This window comes from Ochotona curzoniae, unplaced genomic scaffold (genome assembly GCF_017591425.1).
Source record: "Ochotona curzoniae isolate NIBS_2020 unplaced genomic scaffold, NIBS_Ocur_1.0 contig_523, whole genome shotgun sequence".
Classification (NCBI taxonomy): Eukaryota; Metazoa; Chordata; class Mammalia; order Lagomorpha; family Ochotonidae; genus Ochotona; species Ochotona curzoniae.
The window spans coordinates 9,935,040-9,952,255 of NW_024466459.1; the positions used below are offsets into that span (position 1 = coordinate 9,935,040).

At 53.8% G+C, this 17,216-nt stretch overlaps 1 protein-coding gene across 2 annotated transcripts in view; it reads left to right on the plus strand.

Annotated features, from left to right (window-relative positions):
• The window catches only part of CD300LF (CD300 molecule like family member f), a 74,943-nt gene extending 57,986 nt beyond the window's left edge, over positions 1–16,957 (plus strand). Inside the window, exons 1-10 of one of the 2 annotated variants that reach the window (XM_040989712.1) lie at positions 1,623–1,788; positions 7,176–7,517; positions 7,855–8,005; positions 9,303–9,415; positions 9,675–10,016; positions 10,417–10,480; positions 11,816–11,928; positions 12,187–12,528; positions 14,503–14,581; positions 15,956–16,957. In XM_040989712.1, the coding sequence (XP_040845646.1) occupies positions 1,650–1,788; positions 7,176–7,517; positions 7,855–8,005; positions 9,303–9,415; positions 9,675–10,016; positions 10,417–10,480; positions 11,816–11,928; positions 12,187–12,528; positions 14,503–14,581; positions 15,956–16,169 (1,899 nt within the window). In that variant the 5' untranslated portion in view covers positions 1,623–1,649 and the 3' untranslated portion in view covers positions 16,170–16,957. Of the gene's footprint in view, positions 1–1,622; positions 1,789–7,175; positions 7,518–7,854; positions 8,006–9,302; positions 9,416–9,674; positions 10,017–10,416; positions 10,481–11,815; positions 11,929–12,186; positions 12,529–14,502; positions 14,582–15,955 lie in introns of those variants that run through there. The other variant, XM_040989713.1, reaches the window with a different exon arrangement.
• The last annotated feature ends 259 nt before the right edge of the window (positions 16,958–17,216 follow it).

A 17,216-nucleotide genomic window follows, 5' to 3' on the forward strand; every position in this document is an offset into this window, starting at 1 on the left:
TTTAATTGAACTCAAATAGATTCAATTTGGCTGTGAGTCTGCTCCCCATCTTGTTTTTGTTCTGTGACACTTTCCGAACAGTGGGGAGTGAGGGCGTGGGAGGAATGGAGCCTCGTGGTCCCCTCTGAGAACAGCCACCAGTCAGCTGTCACCACGTGACCCAGTGGCACCCTGCGCTACAGCGTTTCCACTGCTTCAAAAGAGAATGCAGAAGGGGAATTTTTTTGTATTAACATGTAAGCCATAAACCCTGTTTAAAAACAGTACCATGAGCCAAACACACCTGTTCCAGTCCTGAGTGTTATTATTGGCCACCTCTACCTGAAGACCGGAGATCTGAGCTGGTGGCTCTGCCTGGGGCCATATGGTGTCCCCAGCAGGCAGGGGCTTTGGCCCTCAAAGGTGCACAGATGGACCTGCAGGGACAAGGTATGGGCCAGCGCCCACCCAGAGCTTCAGGGCAGAGCCAGTCCTGCTGTCTGCCTTGTGATTGGGTCCACAGATGGCGTCCCCCTTGTGCACCTTGCTGTTCTTAGAGGAGAAATGGAGACCCCCACTTGAGAGTCTGTCATGCGGCTGATAACCACTACTGAAAATTCCCCTGACTCCCCTTCCATTAAAGGTTGGGGTTCGCATCCCCTTCTCTGCAGCCTGGGTGGGCTATAACTGCTTCTGCCAGGAGAGACCAGAGCAGAGTTAGTCTCCAAGGGGGCATGCTGAAGCAGCTCCAGGCTTCCCACTCTGGGCTCTCCACACTTCAGTGTCCCCACATCATGCCATCCCTACCCCAAATCCCCTCTGAGAGTCAAGAGTGAGTGTTCCCTGGATACCCATACATCTGTCCTGGACTTTCTTCCACTTCTACTGCTTCAACAAGCTTTGGACAAGCTGGCTGGGTAGACCTCATGGCAAGAGGCTGGACAGCTGGGGCACAAGATGCTCCATCACCACTTTGGTCTCAACTCCAGTGGTGAGCCACTGGGTCCATGGTGGCCCTGCCCTGGGCTTGGGCAAGGAGACCCGCAGGAGGGTCTCCTTGGGTCTAGGTACACTCAGAAATACCAGTGGGGATGTCTTAGTGGAGTGCTCAGGCCGCCATGATCTGGAGTACTGTCAAGAAATGGGAACTTCCACTCGCTTACTGATTCGTGCACAGTGAGACATTCGTTCAGACACATTCTGTCGTTTCTTGTTCCCCAAATGGAAGAGGACCCTAATGGGTCTCGTGCAAAGCCATAGACACTAGAGTTCCCACCCTCAGACAGACCAGGAAAGCAGGGGAGGATGGAGGCAGAGTGAGGGTGGCAGTGCCTGGAGGGAGTTGGGGCAACTTCTCCTGCAGCCAGGCTGGAGTGAGCTGTGTGTGCCTTTCTTCAGGGTAGAGCCCACGGTCCATGGCTGGAGCTCTTCCACCTGCTCATGGGGTCCCCTGTTAGCTGTGGCAGAGCCCTGCCCCTCAGTCCTCCCTCCTGCTCTGAGGTGCACATCCGAGTGTGAACCTACCCTGGTCAGGATCTTCTCTCTTGGTTATAAATACAGAAGATTTCACCCAATATGCAACTCACGCCCTGACCATCTACTCCAAAGGCAACACCCTTCTGTCCTAATATGTCAAACTGAGAAGTGGCTGCTCACAGAGCAGGAAGTGCATGGCAGAGGCCCCAAGGAGAGATCAGGCCCAGGCATTCACCCAGAGCTTGTCTCCTGGAAGGATCGGGTGCTGGTCACCGAGGACGGGGGTCAGGACCATGTGGCTGCCTCCCACTCTGCTCCTGCTCTTCCTCCCAGGTGAGTGCTCCCCTCACACCTGGAGGAACTAGGGTACCAGGGCTCGGGGTGGAAGTCAGAGTCTGTGTTTGGGACGTTAATTGTGGGACCTCAAATAACTATGCGAGTCACCCATTGCCTGATCAAACACTCTGGCACAGGAGACACAATGTTTGCTGACAGGAAGTGCCACCTGCACAAAGTGTTCCCGGGGAGTTGGGTTCAGGGGGTGGGAGGCCAGCGTGCTCCTGGGGTCTTCACCTTGGAGTCATGAAAGGTCAGAGGAGTCTCTGCTTCTCGTGGTTCTGCAGGAAGATGTCTGAGGTCAAGCTGCCCAGGATTCAGGGTCCAGAGGGATCCACCTTTGCACCATGGCCTCACGTGACCTCTTTGCTGGGAGTCGGGAGGTTGGGAGATGGATAGAGGGGGTTACAGCGTGTCTCTCATAAGACAATCCCTGTCCCTACCCTACGAGTCCCATCCTCATGACATCATGTCAACCATGTCCAACAATATCATGCTGGGTGGGGATCCAATTCTGGTTTTGGGGTCACAATGACATTGCACATGGAGGCCAAGCTGATGAAGACGTGAACAGGATGGGTACACCTGCTTTCGGTTTAACAAGATCACCTGGCTACTCCGCCTGAGGGCCACTTCTGCATCAGAGAGGAAAATCCAGGCTCAGTATTTCCACTCCCTGCATTCAAGTTTAAGTGTGGAAGCAGTGGTGGCAGACTCAGCAGGTGGAGAAGAAGGCATCTTCCTCAGGCAGCACAAGACGGGCAGGCAAGCCCCTCCATGCCCCCGACACGGGGAGATGGACAGAGGGGGTCTGCGGGGATTTCCCTCAAACCTGCAGCAGCTTCTGATAGGCCCCCATCGAAACCTGCAGCTGAGATCACGGTCAAGTCCCCGGAAAATGTGGATGCACGCTGGTATCTGCTTGGGATGCTGACCTTTTGTGTCCTGCTTGGACATTTTGTCCAGAATGCCACCCTCTGCTTGGCCCCTTCTTTTGGGGAAGTTACTCTGATTTACTGGGCTGGTCCTCTTCCTTCTCTCAGAATCAAAAAAAACATCTGCAGTCTCTTCCAAAGACCACGGGCAGAATCACCCCTGACTGAGGCTCATGGCTTAAACACGGTGCCTGCATGTCCCCGACAAGGTTAGACCCGTCTGCTTCCAGGGGTGTCGGCGTGTCAGGTGGATCCACCTGCAGTCAGGTTAGATGGCTTTCTTCTTTAGTTAATGAGGACAAGGACCAAGAAGTGAGGAAGAGGAGGCCAGGCAGCCAGAGGAGACACCGCCAGAGCCTGACCCCACTGAGCACAGCCCACGTGTTGCCCCAGGAAGTGGATGGGATGCTGACCGTCAGAGACAGAGCATTCCCCTGTGCTGTGGTCCCCCAGAACCTCAATGCAAGAGCTGCCCTTGGCCAAGCACATGAGCTCTAACTCCGTGTAAGGGGCAAGGGGGCCAGGTGGCACAGCTGTGGTTTAGAGGGTACTGGGTGCCACCATGTACCAGAGGACAGCATCAAGGGGAAGGTGGCATGGGGCCCATGGCAGGGAATTTGGACACCACCCCAAGGGATCCCAGTCAGGTGTGTAAGGCCGTCAGCAGTGAAGGTGAAGGGAGTCTGGGTGTCCCCTGACCAGAGTTTAAATCCAGCAACAAGACTGGCAGCAGTGTGCATTACACTAGTGTGTAACTGGCTCAGGACAGGCAGTGAGAGAGTGAAGCAGCAGAGGGCACTGTGCCAGGCAGGAAAGGAGAATCTACAATAGTGGCTGTGATCCGAGGACAACCTCAGTCTAAAGCCACAGCTCCACCACCATGGTAAAAACGGCTCCACACGGCACTCTCAGCCCTGCCTGGACATCAGATGTGGGCATAAGCCACATGGCTGTGCTGGGGAAGGGTGTCCACAGCCCACCAGGGCGGGCTGGTCCTCTTAGCACACATGCTCAGGAAAGTGGTGCTGCTTTGCAAAGTGGGGTATGGACAATCACACTGGACTTCCTGGGCAGCAGAGGGTTGAGGGGTTCAGGAGCACCTAGTCAGCTCTGCTGTCCTCCTAAACTGTTAGCAGTGTCACCGATGACCTCAGCGAGTGCAAGGACAAGGAGCCCACATCCGGGCCTCACCAAATGACCCAGTGTGGGAATGGGTGGGAATGTCTCAGGGTGAGGAAGTTGGGCTTTGCGTAAAGAAATTTGGTGTGCTTAGGGCTTCTCATTAATTTCCCAGCCTCTGCTGGGGACACAGTCTTGGGCCCTGTGCTGGTCGGTGTGCACGGCCGTGGGCACTCTTTCTTGCTCCCTGTGGATGGCTGGTGTGGGCTGACCCTCTGGGGTCTCATTCTGGCTCCCTGTGATGGCTAGTGTGGGTTGACCCACTGAGGTCTCTATCTGGCTCCCTGTGATGGTTAGTGTGGGTTGACCCACTGGGGTCTCTATCTGGCTCCCTGTGATGGTTAGTGTGGGTTGACCCACTGGGGTCTCTATCTGCCTCCCTGTGATGGTTAGTGTGGGCTGACCCACGGGAGTCACCATCTGGTTCATGTGATTGTTAGTGTGGTTTGAATCCTTGCACAAGCAGCTTTCTACTTCCTGGCTGCCCTTCCTTTCTGATTGCTTCCTGCTTCTCACATGTAACTGGCCAGTGTCATGTTTATGTTCATGTTTTCGTTCTGTGTCTCTCATTTCTCATTCCTCTGATCACTTCCTCTTACCTCCCTGGGATTGCCACTTGCCATCTTCTCTAAGACACTGTGCTATCCGCCTGCCTTTCAGACAGTAACTGAGCAAGTCGAAGGTGAAGAAAGCATTTCTGTCTGCTTCTGGAAGCAGAGGTGTCACGCACGTGCTGCCGCACAGTTCCCTCCTCCGAGAGTGCAGTGGCCGTTAGTGTACTAACGAAGCTGAGCAGCAATCTCCCGTCTCACTCCATGATGTGGTCATCTCCTCAAAAAGAATTCCAGACCCAGCAGTGGGCCCTCTCCTCCCCTGACACCAGCCCGTGGCATCCCCTTCCACTGTCTCATCTCTTTGGAGTGCCCTGTTCTGGAAATGTCGCGTGAATGCACTTGACTCCTGCCACATGTGCCCTCTTCCCAGTCTGGGATCCTCCACTCAGCATGACATTTTCAAGGTCTGTTAATGTCACAGCCTGAGCCAGCACCTCATTCATGGTTATGCTGTGCACTATTCCACTGCCAACAGACCACCTGCTGTGTATCTGGCCGTCTGTTGAGCTGCTGCTGCCGATTTTGGAGATTGTCAACAATCTCTCCATCTCATTGCACACCTGTCTGCAGTAGCACAAGTTTTCCATTCTTTTGGTGTGTGCCTAGGAGTAGAATGGCCAGGTGCTGTGGTTTGGATATATTCTGGTTGTAAACTGCCACTCCCTCATCCCGCACCATCCTGCCTTACAGGGTGTTGGAAGCTCGGCCCCCAGGGTGGCAGTGCTGAGGTGGTGGAGCCTTTAAGCACTTTCTGGTGCTCAGGGAGGTGGTGAGGTTGTGGGCAGCACTGTTGAGCTGCATTGATGCCATTCTGAGCCTGCTGAGGTGGCTCCTGTGAGGGCAGCTCCCATCCAGAGAGCAGCCCACTCCTTCCTCGCTCTGGCCACCTGCTCTGCCAGACACCCTGCCCACTGACATACCACCCTGCTGCCTACCAGCAGACACCTCTGCCAGCTGAGGTGCTATCAGAAGGCCTCCCCAGAGCCAGGCATATGCTGGACCCTGACCTTCAATAGCAGAGCTGTCATAAACTCTCCTCGATGGAGCGCCGAGGCTCGTGCACACTGCTAGAGCAACGGGCAGTTCTGAGACTGTGTGACGCACTCACTGTGTATTTGCATTTCTGGGGAAATGGGCAAATATTTTCTGAGAAGTAACTTTGAATACAGCTCTGGCTGTGTCACTTGAGTTCTGTTGGGTAATGCTGCCTTTGTGTTAAAGTGTGTTGCATCTTGATGCATTTTTAACCTGGTCTGTAAGCAGATCCATTTTTGTGATAATTCTATTCTTGATCAAGTTTTTGTTTCCTTCCTCAGTGTTTGTAAAGAGTTGTTTATTTGAAAGAGTGACAGAGAGAGATGGAGGGTCAGAGCGAAATCTTCTCCCCACCTGCTCACTTCCCAAACGGTCAGGCTGAAGCCAGGAGCCTGGTGGCAGTGTCCAAGGCTCAAGGACCAAGGACCATCATTTGCTGCCTTTCCAGGTGCATCAGCAAGGAGCCCGATCAGAAACAGAGCAGCCAGGATCCAAACCTGCATTGCAAGTGCTGGCTTAGCCTACTGTACCACAACAACATATCCTGATATTTATTTTCCATGTATTATTTTTAATGAGTGTTTTATTTGAAAGGCAGAGCGACACAGACTAAAGAAGTGACATAGAAAAATCTTCTGTCTGCTGGGTAACTTGCCAAATGACCACAACTTCCAGAGCTGGGCTAACCCAAAGTGAGAATTGAGGGGTCAAGAACTTCCTTCAGGCATCCCATGTGGATGAGGGGCCCAAGCTCTTGGGCCATCCTCGGCTGCTTTCCCCAGACCTATATTAGCAGGTAACATTGAAGGTGGAGTAGTCAGGACTTGAACCAGCACCCATGTGAAATGCTGGGATTGTAAGCAGCAGCTTAAGGCGATATAGCACAGCACCATCCAACCATATTTTTATAGCTGGTCACATCTGGTTTTTTTGCATTCTTTTTTCTTAACGATCTCCCTTAATGTTATCTTTCCTTCTTGGTGCAAAGAATTGTTCCCAAACTCAAACACTCATCTTTCTTCTCAGGGGTGTGGGTAGCTTTGTTGTTTTTCTGCAGTCCTCATGGAAATCAGACTTGGCTTGTGGCCCAGTGACTGCCTCAGCTGGTAATGTAGACCTGTTGAAATGGAGAGGGTCGGGGCCTCTGGATTGGGAGGGCCCTGAAGCAGCCTCAAGATTTCATCCAAACAGGGTTCATGAAAACAACGATGACGAGTTGGTAGCCAAACGCAGCATATCAAGACACAGAGGTGGACACTTTCATTAACACACTCACAGGAAGGCAGGGACTGCCTAACTTGACAATTTCCAGACTTGTAAGGGTTCCAGGACAGATCAAAACCAAGGCCACCTGTAGAACTCAATCTTTCAACATGAACTTGAGAGTCTCTTGGCAAATAGAAGCCTGCATCTCCCCTCACTGTGGTGGGCCCTGAGCACTGTGAGTGTGCAGTTGTGTTTTTAGGGAATCTCCTGGTGGCTGGGACATAGGGAACCACAGAAGGGCTGGTCTTGGAAAAGTGCACTTCTGCCATTCTGATTGTCCTTCTCCACGGGCATTAGGGACCCAGTCACTGTGTAATGGGTGGAGGTGACAGGCGCATGGATCTGTGTTTTGCAGGCAGCTCTGGTGCCAGGGAAGGTATCACAGGTCCAGGAACAGTGAGAGGCCCAGAGCGGGGCAACCTGTCTGTGTGGTGTCATTATGACGAAGGATGGGAGACATACTATAAGTACTGGTGTCGGGGAGCTGCGTGGAGTCACTGCGAGATCCTCATCATTACCACTGGGTCAGAGCAAGAGGTACGGCAGGGCCGTGTGACCATCAGGGATAATCACAGAAGTCGCACGTTCACTGTGACCATGGAGCAGCTCCGTGAAGATGATGCTGACATTTACTGGTGTGGGATGGAGACATTCTGGGCTGACCCTGGTGTGCAAGTTAAAGTGATCGTTGACCCAGGTAAGGGGCAGGTATGTCATGGGTCTGCTTTGCCCTGGTCCTCAAAGCCCTGCTTGAGTGGTCTGCTAGAGTGGGGCTCTGGCCTGGGGCTATCTGAGCTGCCTTGTCCAAAGCCCTCCCCATGCCTCCTGTCCCGTCAGGGCCTGCTCCTCCTCCTGCTTCTGAGGCCCTAGAGCCTCCTGCAGGCTAGGGAGATGGGTGGGGCCAGGCTAAGCCACTGCGCTCAGCTGCCCTCCACCTTGGGCAGCTCACATTTCCCCAGCTCAGAGCTGGGTGCAGGGTTAGGTGTGGGGTTGCAATGCCAAGAGCAGTAGGTGACCGTGTCCAATGTACCAAGCACCCACTACTGTGCTGACCACGTCACCCACCACCGTCACCTCCACCACGAACACATCTGTAGTGCCAAACACAGTGTCAACGCCTCTTTCAAGCACCTGGAGAGAGACCTACAGCTCCTCGACCATGTCCCGCCACTCGGGGGAAGGCAGGTAAGCCAGCTGGGGACCCCTCCAGTGAGGGTGCCCTCTGCAGTGTCAGCTGGGGACTCCTCCAGTGAGGGTGCCCTCTGCAGTGTCAGGCCCCAGCCAGCATTTGCTCCCAGACTCCGATCCTTTTAGAGGGTGGGGCTGCCTAGGGTTGCCTGCTGCCTCGGGCCTTCATGCTAGAGCTTGGTGAAATGATGGTTTTGCTGGTAGGTTTGTTCATTCATCCCACTATGTTCAGCTCTTCATTTACTTATTTTATTAAAAATTTTTGTAAAGATGATTTTTTTTTTCCTGGAAAGGCAAAGTTATAGAGAGAAGAGAGAGAGAAATCTCTTCCACCCACTGATTCACTCCTCAAGTGCTACAATGACGAGAATAGTCAATCTGAAGCCAGGAGCCAGGAGCTTTTTCTGGCGTTCCCATGTTGGTACAAGGTCCCAAGGCTCTGAGCATCCTCTGCTTGTGCATAAGTAGGGAGCTGAATTGAGAGTGCAGCAGCTAGGACTCCATCTAGTGCCCATATGGGATGTTGGCACTGCACATGAGAGCTTTACTTCATAAGGCATGGTGCCATCTCACTGAGTTAGCTTCTACACAGAGGGTGTATCCTGCACTTTGGGGACATGGCTGTGGAGCGTCCCCTGGAGCTTGGAGCCTAGTGTGGGGGTCTGATGACGGGCAGTGAGTGAGATCTCATGACTAGAGTGGGAGCTCCTGGAGGTGCTGCTGTGGGTCCCCCTGTGTGTCACGTGGCCTCCAGTGTGTCTGTGTGGCTCTCTAATCACTGTTTTCTCTTAATGTCGCCTGCACAGAACCTCCCCCTTTTCTGTAAAATAGGTCATGTTCATAGGCTCTGCATGGATGTGACTTGCGTGTGATGGAGAGATCAAAGGGCTTCACACGTGGCCACCATCTCTTTGGGCTCAGGGCGACATTTCCTCTCTCTTAGAAACCTCTGAGAACAGTTTGGAACGAGGGCTCCGAGACTGCAAACTAGAGGGCCTGGGTTGTTGGGTGTATGGCACTGCCTGCCCATGGGCTGCCTGCCTGTGGGAGACGGCATTCAGAAGTGCTGGTTGGACTTGGGGTACACATGTGGTCTCTGTCTGTGTGTTCTTGCTAGTGGCTGCACTTGGGGGGGCACATGTGGCCTCCATCTTGGCTTCATGCCAGTTGGTGCACTTGGGGTGCACTGGCTCTTCTGTGTTTTCATGCCATTGGGAGTATTTGGGGTTATGGGTCCTGGTTCCTAGGCCCATGCCTAACCTCAGCATCTGCACCACCCCACCCCATTTGGTAGGAGAATAGAGGCCATGTTCCTATGCTGTGGAGAAGGTCCCTCTGCTACTTCCTTCTCTCCTGACCTGGCCCACACAAACAGCAGAACCCAGAGACCTTCTCTGAAACCCGCAGGTGAGAGGGACCCTGGGGATGTGGGGAGGGCAAATTGCTCAGAGTGATGTTTGAGTTGCTGTTGAGAGCTATAACAACGCCTGACAAGATATCCTCCTGGTGGCTGGGGCACAGGGCACTGCAGAAGGGCTGGTCTCAGGGCAGGTGCACTCCTGCCATCCTGTTCTGTCCTACTCCATGGGGAACTCACGTGTGGGAGCCACGCCCACCACCACCTTGCAGGTGGGAGGTGACAGGCGCATGGATCTGTGTTTTGCAGGCAGCTCTAATGCCAGGGAGCCTATCTCAGGTCCAGGAACAGTGAGAGGCCGAGGGCGGGGTAACCTGTCTGTGCGGTGTCATTATGACAAAGGATGGGAGACATACCACAAGTACTGGTGTCGGGGAGCTGCATGGAGTCACTGCGAGATCCTCATCATTGCCCCCGGGTCAGAGCAGAGGATTCGGCAGGGCCGTGTGACCATCAGGGATAATCACAGAAGTCGCACGTTCACTGTGACCATGGAGCAGCTCCGTGAAGATGATGCTGACATTTACTGGTGTGGGATTAAGAGTTCAGGATCTGACCCTGGCGTGCAAGTTAAAGTGATCGTTGACCCAGGTAAGGGGTAGGTATGTCATGGGTCTGCTTTGCCCTGGTCCTCAAAGCCCTGCTTGAGTGGTCAACTGGAGTGGGGCTCTGGCCTGGGGCTATCTGAGCTGCCTTGTCCAAAGCCCTCCCCATGCCTCCTGTCCCGTCAGGGCCTGCTCCTCCTCCTGCTTCTGAGGCCCTAGAGCCTCCTGCAGGCTAGGGACATGGGTGGGGCCAGGCTAAGCTGCTCTCCTCAGCTGCCCGCCACTGCGGGCAGCTCACATTTCCCCAGCTCAGAGCTGGGTGCAGGGTTAGGTGTGGGGTTGCAATGCCAAGAGCAGTAGGTGACCGTGTCCAATGTACCAAGCACCCACTACTGTGCTGACCACGTCACCCACCACCGTCACCTCCACCACAATCATTTCTACAGCACCAGCCATCAGGAGAAAGAACCATGGCTCCTCGACCGTGTCCCGCCACTCGGGGGAAGGCAGGTAAGCCAGCTGGGGACCCCTCCAGTGAGGGTGCCCTCTGCAGTGTCAGCTGGGGCCTCCTCCAGTGAGAGTGCCCTCTGCAGTGTCAGCTGGGGACTCCTCCAGTGAGGGTGCCCTCTGCAGTGTCAGGCCCCAGCCAGCATTTGCTCCCAGACTCTGATCCTTACAGAGGGTGGGGCTGCCTAGGGTTGCCTGCTGCCTCGGGCCTTCATGCTAGAGCTTGGTGAAATGATGGTTTTGCTGGTAGGTTTGTTCATTCATCCCACTATGTTCAGCTCTTCATTTACTTATTTTATTAAAAATTTTTGTAAAGATGATTTTTTTTTCCTGGAAAGGCAAAGTTATAGAGAGAAGAGAGAGAGAAATCTCTTCCACCCACTGATTCACTCCTCAAGTGCTACAATGACGAGAATAGTCAATCTGAAGCCAGGAGCCAGGAGCTTTTTCTGGCGTTCCCATGTTGGTACAAGGTCCCAAGGCTCTGAGCATCCTCTGCTTGTGCATAAGTAGGGAGCTGAATTGAGAGTGCAGCAGCTAGGACTCCATCTAGTGCCCATATGGGATGTTGGCACTGCACATGAGAGCTTTACCTCATAAGGCATGGTGCCATCTCACTGAGTTAGCTTCTACACAGAGGGTGTATCCTGCACTTTGGGGACATGGCTGTGGAGCGGCCCCTGGAGCTTGGAGCCTAGTGTGGGGGTCTGATGACGGGCAGTGAGTGAGATCTCATGACTAGAGTGGGAGCTCCTGGAGGTGCTGCTGTGGGTCCCCCTGTGTGTCACGTGGCCTCCAGCGTGTCTGTGTGGCTCTCTAATCACTGTTTTCTCTTAATGTCGCCTGCACAGAACCTCCCCCTTTTCTGTAAAATAGGTCATGTTCATAGGCTCTGCATGGATGTGACTTGCGTGTGATGGAGAGATCAAAGGGCTTCACACGTGGCCACCATCTCTTTGGGCTCAGGGCGACATTTCCTCTCTCTTAGAAACCTCTGAGAACAGTTTGGAACGAGGGCTCCGAGACTGCAAACTAGAGGGCCTGGGTTGTTGGGTGTATGGCACTGCCTGCCCATGGGCTGCCTGCCTGTGGGAGACGGCATTCAGAAGTGCTGGTTGGACTTGGGGTACACATGTGGTCTCTGTCTGTGTGTTCTTGCTAGTGGCTGCACTTGGGGGGCACATGTGGCCTCCATCTTGGCTTCATGCCAGTTGGTGCACTTGGGGTGCACTGGCTCTTCTGTGTTTTCATGCCATTGGGAGTACTTGGGGTTATGGGTCCTGGTTCCTAGGCCCATGCCTAACCTCAGCATCTGCACCACCCCACCCCATTTGGTAGGAGAATAGAGGCCACGTTCCTATGCTGTGGAGAAGGTCCCTCTGCTACTTCCTTCTCTCCTGACCTGGCCCACACAAACAGCAGAACCCAGAGACCTTCTCTGAAACCCGCAGGTGAGAGGGACCTGGGGATGTGGGGAGGGCAAATTGCTCAGAGTGATGTTTGAGTTGCTGTTGAGAGCTATAACAACGCCTGACAAGATATCCTCCTGGTGGCTGGGGCACAGGGCACTGCAGAAGGGCTGGTCTCAGGGCAGGTGCACTCCTGCCATCCTGTTCTGTCCTACTCCATGGGGAACTCACGTGTGGGAGCCACGCCCACCACCACCTTGCAGGTGGGAGGTGACAGGCGCATGGATCTGTGTTTTGCAGGCAGCTCTAATGCCAGGGAGCCTACCTCAGGTCCAGAAACAGTGAGAGGCCCAGAGCGGGGCAACCTGTCTGTGCAGTGTCATTATGGCCGAGGATGGGAGACATACAAGAAGTACTGGTGTCGGGGAGCTGCATGGAGTCACTGCAAGATTCTCATCATTACCACTGGGTCAGAGCAAGAGGTACGGCAGGGCCGTGTATCCATCAGGGATCATCACAGAAGTCGCATGTTCACCGTGACCATGGAGCAGCTCCGTAAAGATGACGCTGGCACTTACTGGTGTGGGATGGAGAGAGTGGGAGCTGACCCTGGCGTGCAAGTTAAAGTGATTGTTGATTCAGGTAAGAACACTTCTCAGGTGCCACATGACCACCAAGCTGATGGTGGAGGTTTCCGACACCATCTTCTCTTCCTTTGTCCCGAGTCTATGTTCACAGGCGGGAATGTGAGTATGTGTGCCGAGACCCAGGGACTGAGAGTGGCTATGCTTTTGGATCAGTAGAGCACCAGGGATACATTTGTCCTCTTGCCCTCATGCTAGGAAATACAAGATTGGAAATTGAGATGCTGAGTGTTTGTGGGACTTGAATGGCAAATGGTTGATCCACAGGAGGGCAGAAAGCTGGGCATCCAGCTTGCCCTTGGGTGGAGACTCTGAGAGAGGGTTCAGGGGGATCCTGGTAGGCTCTTGGATTGGGGGGACATGAGCTGGAATCTGGGGATATGGAGATGGTCACAGGACTTGGTATCAGCATGAGTTGCAAAGAGGGGCACTCCACAGACTCCAGAGGGGGCCCCTAGCCTTGTGCAAGAGTATCCTGGTCAGTTCATGCAGCTGAGAGAACCCCTGGGCCTGTGCAAGTGCCACCCGACCCCTTTATTGGAGCAGGGCCCAGTTCTCCCCAGGAGCAGCACTACACCTGTTCCCATGAGCCAAACTGATGAGACTCGTGCTCCCTGGGGCACAGCATGGAGCAGTCACACACACGGTGCTGCAACTTGTGGAAAGCAAGCCTTGAGGGCTCACACTGTTTCCAAACAGTTTATAAAAGTCTGTGTGTGTATGTAACTGTGTGTATGTGTGTGTGTGAGAGAGAGTGAAAGACAGACAGAGAGAGAGAGAGAGAGAGAGATTTCAAGGACTTTCCTTATAGATAATCAAGTCATCTGCTAGTAAAGTCTTTCTGCCTTTCTTTCCTTCTGCCTTTCTTTCTTTCTCTCTCTCTCTTTCTTTCTTTCTAAAAGCTTATTCATTAGAAAGACAGAGTTACAGAGAGAGAAACATAGATCACCCATCCACTGGTTCACCACCCAGATGATCACATCTGGGGGCAGGCAGGGCCAAGGCTGGGCAGACAGAAGTCGGAGTCAGGAACTCCATCTGGTCTCCCATGTGGCAGGCAGGGACCAAGCATTCAGATCCTCTGCTGCCTTCCCAGGTGCACTAGCAGGGAGCTATATGGGAAATGGAACAGCTGGGACTTGAACCTATGCTCATATGGATGCCAGCATTGCAGGCAGTGGCTTAATCCACTATGCCACATTGCCAGTCCTGAGAGTTTACTTCTTCATCTGGTGCTGGTTGCAATTCCAACATGAAACTGAGCAGGGAGTTGAGGGGTTCCCTGGCTTGCAGTGTGATTGTACCAGGAAAGGAAGTTGTGATGTCTTACCTTCAGAACATTCCAGAGGCTAGCTGAGTGTCTAAGCCCCACTGGGATGAGTAGAGTCTGATGCAGCAGGAATTGGCAAGGCAGGGGAAGCTGGGCCTTGAGATTCCTGACAGGATGTCCTTACCCCGTGCATGCCCCTCCCCCGGGGGGGGGGTGGGTAGGGATGGAGAAGTCACAAAGCTGTTAAGGACTAGGAGGGGCCCATGGTGGGAAGAGCACAGGTGCAGTTACGGGGCTGCCCCTCTCCCCAGCCTGGCCCAACCCTGGGGGCTGGAAAGCCTGGGTCCAGCACAAGAGACTCAGGGACAAGGCAGCCAGCCCAGTGGGATGCACCAGTTTGGAACAGGTGGCAAGGGGCTAGCCTCAGCTAGGTGGTTGAGGGTCAGAAAGAGCTATCACAGTCTGCGGGCAGGGACGCACCCTCTAGTGTGTGTGCCTGGTGATGGCAAGCTGGCACCTTGGTGCTCTTCCTTCCAGATTTCTGACCCAACACACACATGGTTTGGCTTCAGAGCAGAATCAAAATGGGGCTCTGGAGGCTAGCCAGAGCTTCATCTAGCAGGATAGGCTCTGGGGCCACACCCAGAGCCAGCTGCCCACAGAGGCCATGGACCATCACCTGCTTTGTATGTTTCACCCCAGGAATGAAAACCACAACAGATCTGTCTCCCACACCTCCAGTCACGGAGACCTCGGGGGGCCAACACGTGCCTCCTACCAGGTATGTGCAGTTGGCCCCGAACCCCTTGCCCACCAGGCTGGCCCTGAGGCTTTGCCCTTAGGAGGGTTGCTCGAAGGTGCAATTGGAAACGCAGCTGACCCTGAATGCATTTTTGTAGCATAAATCTTCCATGGGACATTCTTCCTCTTGAAAAGACACACATTGTTCATCTGAACTTTCAATTTAACTGGGCAGCCTGGACTTTTGATCGTGAGCATGGCAACGCTCAGGCTGGGACCCTTTAGCCCCTCTGAGGCCTCTTTGTCCATTTGCCTTTGAGGACAAGGCTGCAGGTCAAACCTGAATGGATTGGCAGACTCCTTCCTGCCTGAGCCCAGCCTTCCCCAGTACCCAGGAGGTCTAGAGCCTGCAGTGGGCAGGTGCCAGCTGTGAGCTCAGCTTCCTTGTTCTCCCTGTTTGGCAGAAGGCATATGGTGCCAGTCCAGTGTCACCAGCCTACTACTGGTCAACCAGTATCCACTCACTGGTTTCATTGCATCACAGCTTGCTGTGTGCATCCCCAGAGGCAGACACCCCACTCTCTGGCTCCTTTCCCCTGGATTGGCTGGGCAGAGTGGGTAACTTCCCACTCTACTGCCTCCATCCCATCTGTTCACTTCAGCTTAAGTTCTACAAATGAGTCTAAAGAACTCCACCCTTGCTTGGGGGAGAGATTCCTTTAAATCCTGTCTACACCCCTAATTCTTTTGTGTAAACACATGGCTGTGATTTTTACAGCTGGGAGTCAGCCGGCCGGAGGTCCAGAGAGAGGAGAGCTTGCATCGGGCATGTCTAAGGGTGGGAAGTTTTGGTCCCTGGCCTGCCAGGCAACCTCTCCTACACCTTCCAGGAGCAAGTTCTGTTCAAGTTCTGACTTGTGAGATAGGAGCAGGGAAGGAAGGAGAGAAAGAGGGGATCGTGGGAAGCAGATAGAGAATGGCGGGTGTCAGGGGTTGGGGGTCGCTAAGAATTAGTTAATTCACTCCTGAGCACACTGACCCCGAAACCTTCCAAGGTGTGGCAATACCTGAAAGCCAGGTCAGCCCAGGGGTCGGGGAGTCGTGAAGAGAGCCCCCGGGGAAGGAGGCAGCAGAAACCAAGGCTAGAGGCACAGGGGACAGTGACTCCCATGGCCCAGCTGGGATGAAGACCAGGCAGAGGGAGAGGACCATGACCGTCAGGCTAAGCATGTCAGGTGCCAAGGGGACCTGAGGCCTGGCCTGCAGTCCATGGCTGTGCCCTTCCAGGGGCTGGTCTCATAGGTCCTGAGCTTGCCCTCATGTAGCTACTAGAAGCGAGGGGCTAGACCCAGGGACTGCAGGAAGATCTCTGCCCCAGTAAACAGCTCATTTGCTGTCATGGTGTCCCTGGCAGGTCTTGGCTCAGCAGTGACCACTCCCTGAACTTGTTCCTGCTCCCGATCTTCCTGAAGCTGCCCCTGCTCCTGGGCACTCTCGGGGCTGTCCTCTGGGTGAGCATGTGGTGGAGAAGCCCTGAGTGGCAGGCAGAGCCTGCCCAGTGGGAACTAGCAGCCGCTGTTCCCGACCAGACTGAAAGACCTTCAATGAAGACAGAATCTTTCCATTAGGAAGTGACCGTGGCCTCGGGAATTCAGGGAGGCACAGCTGAGAATGAGAGACGAGCACAAAGCAGGAGTGAATGAACTCGATATAAAGATGTATGCACGGACAAAACCAGGCACAGGAGACTGGAGACTCCATGTCTGCACGCTGGCTGTTCCCGAAGAGTAGGACTAACCCAAACATGAGAATGATTCAGTTGGATTGCAACCTATCCTCCAGCCTGCCCCGAGAAGACACATGGTGTCCCAGGGGTGAGAGTGATGCCAAGGACCCACACCTGGAGTATTGCACAGTAACACAGCGTGGAGGATGGAGATAGGCTCAAATGGGCTGCCCATCACGGGGGGGGGTGGTGCCCAGGAAAGGGGTCGGGTGTTCTCAGGCCTCCCAGCAGCACACAGTCATCAGTGCCCTGACCTTGAGAAGGAGCCAGGGTTTGAGAAGGAAATTGGAACACAGTGTGCAGGAGCACAGCACAGGGCATCTTCTTGTGTGGACTCTGAACTCCCTCTGTGATGGAACGTTTACAGCTTGGTTGCTCATAATTCCTTGGATTATTAGAAAAAAATAGAGTGAAACTAAACGTCGACTTGCAAGATCCGACTGAGGAGAGAAAGGCTTCAAGAAAGCAGCAAGAGGAGCTCAAGCAGAGGATGGGGGTCAAGGTCAAGGCCAAGGTCGGTGGGTGTACAGGGAACCGGAGGTTGGAGAGCAGTGGGGACTGCAAGGACTGCAGGGACTTCCATGGTCATTGTGCCAGGCGTTAATAAAGTACACAAGCTTTATGAGAAAATGCAAGTCCTCCTCGTTCATAGTGGAGAGTCAGTCGATGGTTTAAGTGCGTTCTTAGAAAGAAGGTGGCGTGGGGCTGAAGGCTGAGGCTGGGGCTCTGCTCATGATTATTAGTGTTATCATTATTATTTAAATTTATTTATTTTGTTGGAAAGGCAGATCAGATTGATAGGGAGGCAAGAGCAGAGAGAAAGACTGTCTACTTTGCTGATTCACTCCCCAAATGTCGCCACAGCTAGAGCTGAGATGATCCGAGCAGG